Source organism: Heptranchias perlo, chromosome 4 (genome assembly GCF_035084215.1).
Source record: "Heptranchias perlo isolate sHepPer1 chromosome 4, sHepPer1.hap1, whole genome shotgun sequence".
NCBI classification, from domain to species: domain Eukaryota; kingdom Metazoa; phylum Chordata; class Chondrichthyes; order Hexanchiformes; family Hexanchidae; genus Heptranchias; species Heptranchias perlo.
Window position 1 is genome coordinate 63,849,400 of NC_090328.1, and position 12,949 is coordinate 63,862,348.

General features: G+C 44.3%; 1 protein-coding gene across 1 annotated transcript in view; it reads left to right on the plus strand.

The window, feature by feature from the left end:
• LOC137320501 (uncharacterized) overlaps positions 1-10,251 on the plus strand; it is a 58,690-nt gene extending 48,439 nt beyond the window's left edge. The window contains exons 10-11 of the mRNA XM_067982194.1: positions 46-117; positions 8,602-10,251. Of these exons, the coding sequence (XP_067838295.1) occupies positions 46-117; positions 8,602-8,651 (122 nt within the window). The 3' untranslated portion in view covers positions 8,652-10,251. The remainder of the gene's footprint in view (positions 1-45; positions 118-8,601) is intronic.
• Positions 10,252-12,949: the final 2,698 nt, after the last annotated feature.

Consider the following 12,949-nt stretch of genomic DNA (forward strand, 5'->3'; position numbering starts at 1 on the left):
GTATTTTGTCACATTATCATTGTACATTTTATTTTGGATTTATAGGATTACATACACACAAACTTCCACCTATACAGACTTCATCTGAAGCCAACCTTAGACCACACAGCAGGAAAGGTACGTCCATTATGCATTGAAAAAAGCTGAATATATATAAAATTGAAGGCTTCAAATTTCCTGTGCTGTTGTGCCAGGAAACTGGAATAATCTTGGCAGGCGGAAGAGGAAAGTTAGACAGGAAGCTGTCCTGCCAGATAACTGCCCCAAAAGCCACTTCTGTGACCCATGCTGGAAATGTGCATTTGTACATATTGGGTCAGCATAAAAATTAGCATCACTTGGGAAAAATGCCCTCCAATGGACTTCAAAAAAAAGACCCAGTACTAATAGAATTCTTTGTTTGTTTTTCTATCTTACTTCACATGTACGTGCACTTCCTGTTAGTCATATTTCACATTTCAGAAAGTTGTAAATGCAGCCTATAGCATCGTATTATCAGGCACAGAGGTTTAAGGTCTACTCCAGGCCTTTTTACCTGAGTGCAGGGCAATGAGAACGGAAATGCCAAGAGTGCTGGGAGCCTGTGCACCAGCTGTGCAAGAGGCTAATCAAGACAACATTTGCAATGCAAGAGGTTTTTTTTATTCATTCATGGAGTGTGGGTGTCACTGACATGGCCAGCATTTATTGCCCATCCCTAATTGCCCTTGAGAAGGTGGTGGTGAGCCGCCATCTTGAACCGCCGCAGTCCGTGTGGTGAAGGTTCTCCCACAGTGCTGTTAGGTAGGAAGTTCTAGGATTTTGACCCAGCTATGATGAAGGAACGGCGATATATTTCCAAGTCAGAATGGTGTGTGATTTGGATGGGAACGTGCAGGTGGTAGTGTTCCCATGCGCCTGCTGCCTTTGTCCTTCTCGGTGGGAGAGGCCATGGGTTTGGGAGGTGCTGTCGAAGAAGCCTTGGTGAGTTGCTGCAGTGCATCTTGTAGATGGTACACACTTCAGCTACAGTGCGCTGGTGGTGGAGGGAGTGAATGTTTAAGGTGGTGGATAGGGTGCCAATCAAGCAGGCTACTTTGTCCTGGATGGTATCGGGCTTCTTGAGTGTTGTTGGAGCTGCAATCATCCAGGCAAGTGGAGAGTATTCCATTGCACTCCTGACTTCTGCCTTGTAGATAGTGGAAAGGCTTTAGGGAGTCAGGAGGTGAGTCACTTGTCGCAGAATACCCAGCCTCTGACCTGCTCTTGTAGCCACAGTATTTATGTGGCTGGTTCAGTTAAGTTTCTGGTCAATGGTAACCCCCCCCCCCAGGATGTTGATGGTGGGGGATTCGGCAATGATAATGCCTTTTAATGTCATGGGGAGTTGGTTAGACACTCTCTTGTTGGAGATGGTCATTGCCTGGCACTTGTCTGGCGCAAATGTTACTTGCCACTTATCAGTCCAAGCCTGGATGTTTTCCATGTCTTGCTGCATGCGGGCACGCATTATCTGAGGGGTTGTGAATGGAACTAAACACTGTGCAATCATCAGCGAACATCCCCACTTCTGACCTTATGATGAAGGGAAGATTTTTGATGAAGCAGCTGAAGATGGTTGGGCCTAGGACACTGCCCTGGGGAACTCCTGCAGCAATGTCCTGGGGCTGAGGTGATTAGCCTCCAACAACCACTACCATCTTCCTTTGTGCTAGTTATGACTCCAGCCAATGGAGAGTTTTACCCCTGATTCCATTGACTTCAATTTTACTAGGGCTCCTTGATGGCACACTCGGTCAAATGCTGCCTTGGTGTCAAGGGCAGTCACTCTCACCTCACCTCTAGAATTCAGCTCTTTTGTCCATGTTTGGACCAAGGCTGTAAGTGGTCCTGGCGGAACCCAAACTGAGCATCGGTGAGCAGGTTATTGTTTAGTAAGTGCCGCTTGATAGCACTTTCAACGACACCTTCCATAACTTTGCTGATGATTGAGAGTAGACTGATGGGGCGGTAATTGGCTGGATTAGATTTGTCCTGCTTTTTGTGGACAGGACATACCTGGGCAATTTTCCACTTTATCGGATAGATGCCAATGTTGTAGCTGTACTGGAACAGCTTGGCTGGATGCGCGGCTAGTTCTGGAGCACAAGACTTCAGCACTAGCCAGGATGTTGTCAGGGCCCATAGCCTTTGCTATATCCGGTGCACTCGGCCGTTTCTTAATATCATGTGGAGTGAATCGAATTGGCTGAAGACTGGCTTCTGTGATAGTGGGGATCTCGGGAGGAGGCCGAGATGAATCATCCACTTGGCACTTCTGGCTGAAGACGGTTGCAAATGTTTTCCACCTTGTCTTTTGCACTCACGTCCTGGGCTCTGCCACCATTGAAGATGGGGATGTTCACGGAGCCTCCTCCTCCCATTAATTGTTTAATTGTCCACCACCATTCACAACTAAATGTGGCAGGACTGCAGAGCTTTGATCTGATCCGTTGGTTGTGGGATTGCTTAGCTCTGTCTATAGCATGTTGCTTCCGCTGTTTAGCTAGTGTGTAGTCCAGTGTTGTAGCTTCATCAGGTTGGCACCTCATTTTTAGGTACGCCTGGTACTCCCCATAATGTGGCTGGTGCACCTGTGATGTGGACCAGTAATTCAGCACCCACTGTAAATGGCATGGTAAGGGAGGTTGCAGGTTTTGGAGGAGAAATTGTCAGAGCAGATCATCCACCTCCTGGCTCGGGATGGTATTTGATATGGAGACACCCATTAAAAGCAACAGAGAGAACATCTCTTAAAAAGAGACTAGCTGAACTAACTAAAGCTTGTTGCAATGGGTGTCATGTGAGGGAATTACAGTTTGTGTATACAAACTATAGACCTTGCTCTTTGCCTTTGTGTTCTGGCTTTGTGATTGGCAGAAACTCATAGGCGTGAGTGCAGAAACTGTTCCTGAAACTGCCCTGTAGACATAGATTGTAAAAAGTTCTTTTGTACCAAAGCAGCAAAACAGTTGTACAGTAAGAAAGCTTTGAACTTGGGGCTTTAGTGCAAGTGTTTCCGGTGCACACTATGGTGTGCAACGTGAATCAGGTGCTTTGGGCCTCAGCACCCCATAATGTGGATCACTGGTGCCCAAAGCACAGCTGAAGTGCGTATTACTGACCCCAGTATGTCATAGCCTTTTTTACTAGAGAGACAACATCACATCACTGGGCTGCATAACAGTAGCTCTAAGAGAAACAGGGGAGATTCTGTGAAACGACATCCACAGGAAATGCATCTCAAGTAATCACAGATCACATCCCTGGCATTTCCCAAGTTGTGGGCCCTGCAAACATTCTTCCTCACTGAGATCAGTTAATCATCCCTAGTGTTACATCATTAGGTTGTGTAACAGGTTTTTCCTCGTTTGAAAATCTTAAGCCAGAGCCCATAGTGCAGGACATGACCGAGGTTGAAAAGAGTAGAAGACTAGATTAATATGCCAGCAGTTGGCAGATCCAGTCTAATGTGGATAACTAAAATAATTTGTGTGGGAGCAAAGAACTAAAAGGGAGAATATGTGTTAAATGCATTAATGACACAGCACATTAATTGGGAAGGAGAATTAAAGGTACGGGGGGTTATATTGGATAACCCCCATAACCGGGCGGGGGGGGGGGGGTGGAGGTCTTGGTGCATGATTAACCTGCACCTGGTCGTTGAGATGCAGGTAGCAGGTAACATTCGTGCTACTTGGTGATTTACCCGGTTGCGCAACTACTTACGCTGTTGAGCGGCTGCTCACCAGCAGGGGGCCAGATATCGGGAGTGGCTACCACCACTTAAAGACAGCCTGCACCTCTTAAAGGGGAGGTGCATTGTGGCTGTAGGAAGTGGTGGAAGTCAATGGTGAAGTGAATCTGTGCTGCAATATAGTGCAGCATGGTGATGATGGGACCTCTGGAATTTTTAATGAGCAACAACTGGCTGCTCAATGTTTGTGGCACTCTGATATTTGCAAAATATAAGATACGGGTCCGCACGGAGTCTGAACGGAGATCAGATATCGCACACATAAAACACAGATGCAGGTCCTGACCCTATGTTTACAAACTGTTGAGTTTTTTAAAACACTGAATAAAGGTTGCGCACAACTACATTGCACATCCTCCAATCTGCACGCCAGACCCCAACAATCTGCTGATCTGAGTTTGTACCGGGCCTGTGAGAGAGCGTGCACCAAGGTTCTCTGGTGATGCACTAGAGGCTTTGGAGCAAGAGGTGGACAGAAGGAGGGGCATCCTATATCCGCAGAGGAAACAAGAGGCCCTCCAGACATATGCTGCTGAGGCAGTAGGGGATAAAGTCAATACCAGAAGCATAGCACCGTCAAACGTGGATGCAGTGCAGGAAGAAGCTCAATGCTTTGACGCGAGTGGTCAAGGTGAATGAGGTCAACTGTCAAGTAGCATCTCCTATCAATTGCACCACTAGCCACATCCACTGCTCCAAGCACTACACCCCCCCACTCCCCAATCACCCACCTACCAACAAACTCTTTCAGCCACACACTCACAACTCACAAGTCACACAACTGGCAGCGATTCAACCATGACAACCACACCACCCAAACATCTTGCAGGACACTCACCAACACACGTCCTGCTTTCTTGCAGGAGAAGGTGGCACATAACAGGAAGGCAGCAAGTGGCAGTGGCTTCATGAAACATGAACCTGCTGTCCTCTCTCAGGATGACAGCATTCCTGTCCCAACCCTGCCACTCCGCCAGCTCCTTTGCTGTTGCCTGTCAGCTAGCCAGCCCACTCCTTGTAGAGTATTGAAACTTTATTATAGGAACATAGGAAGATAAGAACAAGAGTAGGCCATTGAGCCCCTCGAGCCTGTTCCGCTATTCAATGAGATCATGACTGATCTGTGACCTAGCTCCATATATCCGCCTTAGCCCCATATCCCTTAATATCTTTGATTAACAAAAATCTATCAATCTCAGATTTAAAATTAACAATTGAGCTCGCATCATCTGTCGTTTGTGGTACAGCGTTCCAAACTTCTACCACCCCTTGCGCGTAGAAGCGTTTCCTAACTTCAGTCCTGCAAGTCCTCACTCTAATTTTTAGGCTATGTCCCCTAGTCCTAGTAATCAAGTACAGGAGACTTCCAAAAACAGGTACAAATGCATCAGCAGCCAGCAGCAATAATCCAGCAACTAACCTGTGACTCCTGCATGATCCCTTTAAATAACGCTGGCGAGGTGTCTTCCATGCTGTTTAAGACCTGTTCAGCTGTGCGAGGTTAAGACAGTGCATTGGCTGGAGCATTGAGTTCCAAAATCACATCTGTTCCTTTAAATCAGCATTGCACACTGATCTGCTGCATATTCTCCCTACTTTACACGGTGCCGGCGTTCATTATCTGCGCATGTGCGAACATCTTTACCAATATGGAGTTTGGTGCACGTATTCTGGATGGCATTTTGGGTCCTTAGGAGTCTGCGTAGCGCCTTCATAGTGGCTCAATTTAGACCCCTAAAAATCTATTTACAATTAGCACAGTGCTTATGTGAATGGAGGCATTGTTCCAACAGTTACACCAAGAATGCACCTGTCATGGAGTTCCACCATTGACTCCATCGAAGTTCAAGGTGTTGGGGGAGGAGCCTACAGGAGCCGACCTTTGACGGTGTAGGGGTGACTCTGCCAGATCAGAGATGGGCCCATTTCTGCTTCTTTTGGTTGTACACTGGGTCCTGACTGAGGGCCAAGGTGTGGGTAACTCACAAATTAGGAAGTCCCCTCTCTTGGCCCCATTACCTCATTACGTCCATGATAATGTAGAGGTAGGCAGAGGCTATGCTTGCACAAGGCCATCCTGGAAACATTGGCATATGGCCAGGATTCAGACAAGTTTCAGGCCATTCTGGCAGAAACCCACCGAACTTACTGTTGCTGTATAAAGCATTAAGATCCCGTCTAGTGTATTGTGTGCAATTCTGGGCACATATTCATGGAAAGAATGTTATTGCCCTTGAAAAGTTACAAAAGCAACAGAGATAATTCTGGAGGATAAATTTTCCGAGGATCCACTGGCAGTGCTGAGCCCTGCAGGGAGAAATAGGAAATTGGTTCTGTGGTGTGCCTCTGGAATTGATTACCTTTCTTCTGCAACATTTTTGGGGCCTTCAGAAGGCTTAGTATTGCATGGGAACTACAGAGCCTAAGAGTGGTTTGCTGAATGGAATTCCTGGCAAGGTGCAAGAACGCTCCCAGACACATTCCCAAACTGCTGCCAGGATGTAGGACAGGCAGGCAGAAGATTTGCAACACCTCCATCATTTTCCTTGCGGAAAGGAGGTATCAACTGGACTGACACTGATTGGTATACTTTATTCAAATACAAAGTGTTGCAAATGGCACCCATTTGGGAGTTTCTCCTATCAACCTTTTGGCTGACTTGCAAAGAAAGAATTTGCAGTCAATTAATGTTAACGTTGTATCTGGCCACAAAAATATCATTATGCATGTCAATGATTTGGAAGCCGAAGAAGCACAGGGGGTGGGGGGCAGTGGGAGGTAGCTGTTAGAAGCCTAAGGCCTACCTGTGGATCCAAGAATGTTGACCTCACTGAGAAATCTCTAAAAAAAAAACAGAATCCTGAGCATCCGTTTGCTGTTCCATGCTTGTTACTTCCACCTCCACAAATAATGTGCCATCCAACATTGATACCATGAAACGGTGTGTGTAAAAGGGCAGTGGTTGTTTTTTTTTTATTCGTTCATGGGATGTGGGCGTCGCTGGCGAGGCCAGCATTTATTGCCCATCCCTAATTGCCCTTGAGAAGGTGATGGTGAGCTGCCTTCTTGAACCGCTGCAGTCCGTGTGGTGAAGGTTCTCCCATAGTGCTGTTAGGTAGGGAGTTCCAGGATTTTGACCCAGCGACGATGAAGGAACGGCGATATATTTCCAAGTCGGGAAGGTGTGTGACTTGGAGGGGAACGTGCAGGTGGTGTTGTTCTCATGTGCCTGCTGCCCTTATCCTTCTAAGTGGTAGAGGTCGCAGGTTTGGGAGGTGCTGTCGAAGAAGCCTTGGCGAGTTGCTGCAGTGCATCCTGTGGATGGTACACACTGCAGCCACAGTACACCGGTGGTGAAGGGAGTGAATGTTTAGGGTGGTGGATGGGGTGCCAATCAAGCGGGCTGCTTTGTCCTGGATGATGTCGAGCTTCTTGAATGTTGTTGGAGCTGCACTCATCCAGGCAAGTGGAGAGTATTCCATCACACTCCTGACTTGCGCCTTGTGGATGGTGGAAAGGCTTTGGGGAGTCAGGAGGTGAGTCACTCGCCGCAGAATACCCAGCCTCTGACCTGCTCTTGTAGCCACAGTATTTATGTGACTGGTCCAGTTAAGTTTCTGGTCAATGGTGACCCCCAGGATGTTGATGGTAGGGGATTCGATGATGGTAATGCCGTTGAATGTCAAGGGGAGGTGTTTAGACTCTCTCTTGTTGGAGATGGTCATTGCCTGGCACTTGTCTGGCTGTTTACAGTACTTAAAATAGCATCTCTCAAATGGTGCTGGAGATCCCCAACTTAGGCTTGTGCCTGTAGCCTATTCAAAGTAGATGAAGAAAGTCCAATTGGAAGATTAAGCTAGGTCCACCCTTGTCCTGCAGGCGCAGGCAAGCTTACACATTGGGCCAGCTGAACCCCATTTTTCCCATTATTGGGAAATCTCTGCCCATCTCTCGATCATTGTACACTTGCCCAACATTTTTGTCTGCTGTCGATAATCTCTCTGCCCCACCTCTGTCTATGTGTTGCAATCGTAGTACACAGTCAGAAGCCTGGGGCCTCAGCAAGTCATCCAAAAAAAATGTTGTTTTGCCAATCAACCAAAGAACAAAAATGGTAAAGGTATCCCTGCCTGAAAGAAAAAAATTAAAATAAGATGCTGGTCTGTGGGTGGCAATGTGGGGGGAAGCTTACTTGGCCAAAGAAAATAATTTATAGATGGAATGGCTGTTACTCAAACAGGTCAATGTTTCGCATATGGGGCACCTTTCTGTTCAGAATACAACTCCATCTCTGCAATACGAGAAAATACATATGGAGTAGTTGAGGTGAATAGCATAGATCCATTTAAGGGGAAGCTAGATAAGTACATGAGGGAGAAAGGAAAATGCTGATAGGGTTAGATGAAGTAGGGTGGGAGGAGGCTCGTGTGGAGCTTAAACACCGGCACAGACCAGTTAGGCTGAATGGCCTGTTTCTGTGCTGCACGTTCTATGTAATCTCCAAACCACTGAATAAATCTTGAATTTAACTGTTAATTATTCAGACCCCTTTCATGGTTGCACAGTATATCAAATTGGCCCAGTAGCGATTGCTTATCCAAAATCACGGAAAAATTGTAATGGTCTCTTTGGACTATTTCCTGAGGAATTCCTACAATAGATACTGGTCTAGTAGCTGAAAGCCCACTATCAGTCTGCTATTGTACTGTAGTTATTATTGTTTGCAGAGAATAATATTATAAAGATGATATGCACAATCATAACCTGCTAATTTTCTGAAATTAAGCTCCACATTATAAAAATCAGATGCCTCTGCTTAATTATAGAAATACTTGAAGATGTCAGTGACCAAAATACAGCCTCATCTCATCATTAAGCTTTTCTGTCCTCCCAACAATATTGTCAATCTGCACCCCAGAAGTCAGACAGACAACTGGACATGTCTTCAGTGAGTTACCTTTGAAGCCATAATAAGAAGAGAAAAACAATTAATAAAATATCGATAAGTGAAAATGTATTTGATTATTCAACAATTAAAATTTAAAGAATACATTCTTGATAAGTCTTTACTGAATTGTGCAGCAGGTTTTATGTTAGAGTAGGGGGCAGAATGTTGGTTAAATGCTTTAATTAAGTCAAGGACCTAACACTTATTGTAGCTTAAAATACATGGTTCAGGAAGACTCATTTCTACATTTACATTTTTTAAACTAAATCCAAATTCTTATTTTTAGATACATCAGCAGTGAGGTCTTAAAGTCTCCAAGCCTGGTATTAAGTTACTACAAATTGAAAACACGAAATGTGGCTGGTAATGACACCATCCCACATTATCGGGTGTTGGAGCCTATTAAGTGTACAATGTGCTCCATGTTCCATAATGCACACTGACTATGTAGGTGGCACATTGAACCGGATCAAAATATATATGCAAGGCCCAATAAGCCCCCAATTTCTGCTTAAATTAAGTCAAAACCCATAACACAGCAGGTGTGCCTTCAAAAAATTAAATATTTCCTTTTAATAGGGCCATCCTTCCATAATGATGCATATAGTGCCTGGCCTTTGATGGCCAGGCTGTCAAAGGGGTTTTTGTGCTCTTTTTTATATGTCATAGAGTCATAGAGTTATACAGCACGGATAGAGGCCCTTCGGCCCATCGTGTCCACGCCGGCCATCAGCCCTGTCTACTCTAATCCCATATTCCAGCATTTGGTCCGTAGCCTTGTATGCTATGGCATTTCAAGTGCTCATCCAAATGCTTCTTGAATGTTGAGGGTTCCTGCCTCCACAACCCTTTCAGGCAGTGAGTTCCAGACTCCAACCACCCTCTGGGTGAAAAAGTTCTTTCTCAAATCCCCTCTAAACCTCCCGCCTTTTACCTTGAATCTATGTCCCCTTGTTATAGAACCCTCAACGAAGGGAAAAAACTCCTTAGTATCCATCCTATCTGTGCCTATCTGTGCTCCTTAGTATCCATCCTATCTGTGCCTATCAGTGCTGGAAGTGCAGCTAGCAGCCCTTGACTAGCTGCTGGCACTGCTTTCCAGCCCACAACTTTTGCAACATTCCCAACAATGACGTGCGCTATGCACTGGGAGCACCACAAAAATAGTTAGATGAGGTGATCTCATATTTTCACTTGAGGCCAGCTGATTGGTGCACAGGCATGACCAGCAAATGATTCGCTTTTACCTTAGTATCACTGTCTGTGGCTGTATTATTGGCCTCAATAACTTTGCCTTCCTGAACTACAGTAAAATGGGAACTTGAAAATGACATTCTGCAATAATTAAATTAGAAAGCAGTAGATTAAGGAACAATTTGTATGTTATCACATGCATGCTAAGAGGGAGGGTGCCAGTTATCTGGATATATTTAAATTATATCTTGTTAATTTGCCTGTAGAAATAGCACAGATGCAATTGAAATTGGAGTCACAGCTGTTTCTGTTTTCTCTGCCTCATTTGTTTGTGAATATTACTAATTAAACAATTGGTGTAAACGTACTGTTACATGTGTTTGTTTTGTTCCCTCACCTTGGTTGAAGATTTTTTCTGTGCGTAGGGTGTAGTGAAATTGTAAACACATTTATGATTTTGCTACATCTGGCACATCCTTGAATCAGTGGCATAGGTAAAGATAAGCAGAGTGTGGCAGGAAGGTACAGAGAGTTTACCAATAATAGAACATCAACAAGTAAGGTCAAAGCAGGAGAAAATGGTAGAAAGTCAAAATTAAAGGCTTTTTATCTGAATGCACGGAACATTCGTAATAAGATAGATGAGTTAGTTGCACATATAGAGATCAATGGGTTTGATCTAATAGCCATTACGGACTCATGGTTGCAAAGTGACCAAAGATTGGGAACTAAATATTTCAGGGTACATGACGCTTAGAAAAGACAGGCAGAATGGAAAAGGAGGGGGTGTAGCTCTAATAATAAAGGATGACATAAGGACAGTGGTGAGAAAAGATCTTGGCTCGGAAGATCAGGAAGTAGAATCAGTATGGGTGGAAATAAGAAATAATAAGGGGCAGAAAACACTGGTGGGAGTAGTTTATAGGCCCCCTAATAGTCGCTATACAGTTGGACAGAGTAATAATCATGAAATAATAGGAACTTGTAACAAAGGTAATGCAATAATCATGGGGGACTTTAATCTTCATATAGACTGGTCAAATCAAATTGGCAAAGGTAGTTTGGAGGATGGGTTCATGGAATGCATTCGAGACACTTTCCTAAAGCAATATGTCTTGTAACCAACCAGGAAACAGGCTGTTGTAGACCTTATATTGTGTAATGAGACAGGGTTAATTAGTAATCTCACAGTAAAGGATCCTCTGGTGAATAGTGATCATAATATAATAGAATTTCACATTGAGTTTCAGAGTGATGTACTTAAGTCCGAAACTAGAGTCCTAAACTTAAATAAAGCCAATTACATAGGTATGGGGGGGGGGGGGGGGGGGGGGCGAGTTGGCCAAGGTAGATTGGGAAATTAAATTAAAGGGTATGACGGTTGAAAAGCAATGGCAAACATTCGAAGAAATATTTCAATATTCTCAACAAATATACATTGAAATATAAAAACTCCATGGGAAAAGTGACTAAAGAACTTAAGGATAGTATTAGATTAAAAGAAGAGGCCTATAATGCTGCCAAGAAGAGCAGTAAGCCTGAGAATTGGGATAGTTTTAGAAACCAGCAAAGAATGACCAAAAAATTGATAAAAAGGGAGAAAATAGAATATGAAAGTAAACTAGCAAGAAATATAAAAATGGATTGTAAGAACTTCTACAAGTATGTAAAAAGGAAGAGAATATCAAAAGTAAACGTTGGTCACTTAGAGGCTGAGACAGGAGAAATTGGCAAAGGTAGTTTGGAGGATGGGTTCATGGAATGCATTCGAGACACTTTCCTAAAGCAATATGTCTTGTAACGGGGAATCAGGAAATGGCAGATGCATTAAACAAATATTTTATATCTGTCTTCACAGTAGAAGACACAAAAAGAATACCAGATATAGTGGGGAACTAAGGGGCTAATGAGAGCGAGGAACTTAAAGTAATCATTATCAGTAGAGAAAAAGTACTTGAGAAACTAATGGGACTAAAAGCCGATAAATCCCCCGGACCTGATGGCCTACATCCGAGGGTTCTAAAAGAGGTGGCTGCAGTGATAGTTTTTTTAAAATTCGTTCATGGGATGTGGGCATCGCTGGCAAGGCCAGCATTTATTGCCCATCCCTAATTGCCCTTGAGAAGATGGTGGTGAGCCACCTTCTTGAACCGCTGCAGTCCGTGTGGTGAAGGTTCTCCCACAGTGCTGTTAGGAAGGGATTTTGACCCAGCGACGATGAAGGAACAGCGATATATTTCCACGTCGGGATGGTGTGTGACTTGGAGGGGAACATGCAGGTGGTATTGTTCCCATGTGCCTGCTGCCCTTGTCCTTCTAGGTGGTAGAGGTCGTGGGTTTGGGAGGTGGATGCATTGGTTTTGATTTTCCAAAATTCCCTAGATTCTGGAATGGTCCCAGCGGATTGGAAGGTAGCAAATGTAATCCCGTTATTGAAGAAAGGAGGAAGAGAGAAAACAGGGAACTACAGGCCAGTTAGCCTGACATCAGTTGTCGGGAAAATGCTGGAATCCATTATTAAGGAAGTGGTAACAGGACACTTAGAAAATCATAATATGATTAGGCAGAGTCAACATGGCTTTATGAAAGGGAAATCATGTTTGACAAATTTATTTGAGTTTTTTGAGGATGTAACTAACAGGGTAGATAAAGGGGAACCAGTAGATGTGGTATATTTGGATTTTCAAAAGGTATTCGATAAGGTGCCACATAAAAGGTTGATATGCAAGATAAGGGCTCATGGGTTGGGGGTAACATATTAGCATGGATAGAGGATTGGTTAATGGACAGAAAACAGAAAGTAGGAATAAACGGGTCATTTTCAGGTTGGAAGGCTGCAACTAGTGGGGTACCGCAAGGATCTGTGCTTGGACCTCAGCTATTTACAATCTATATTAATGACTTGGATGAAGGGACTGAGTGTGATGTATCCAAGTTTACTGATGATACAAAGCTAGGTTGGAAAGTAAGCAGTGAGGAGGACACAATGGCCCCGATTTTCGAATCAAAGTGCGGATGCGTTGGGGGCGGAG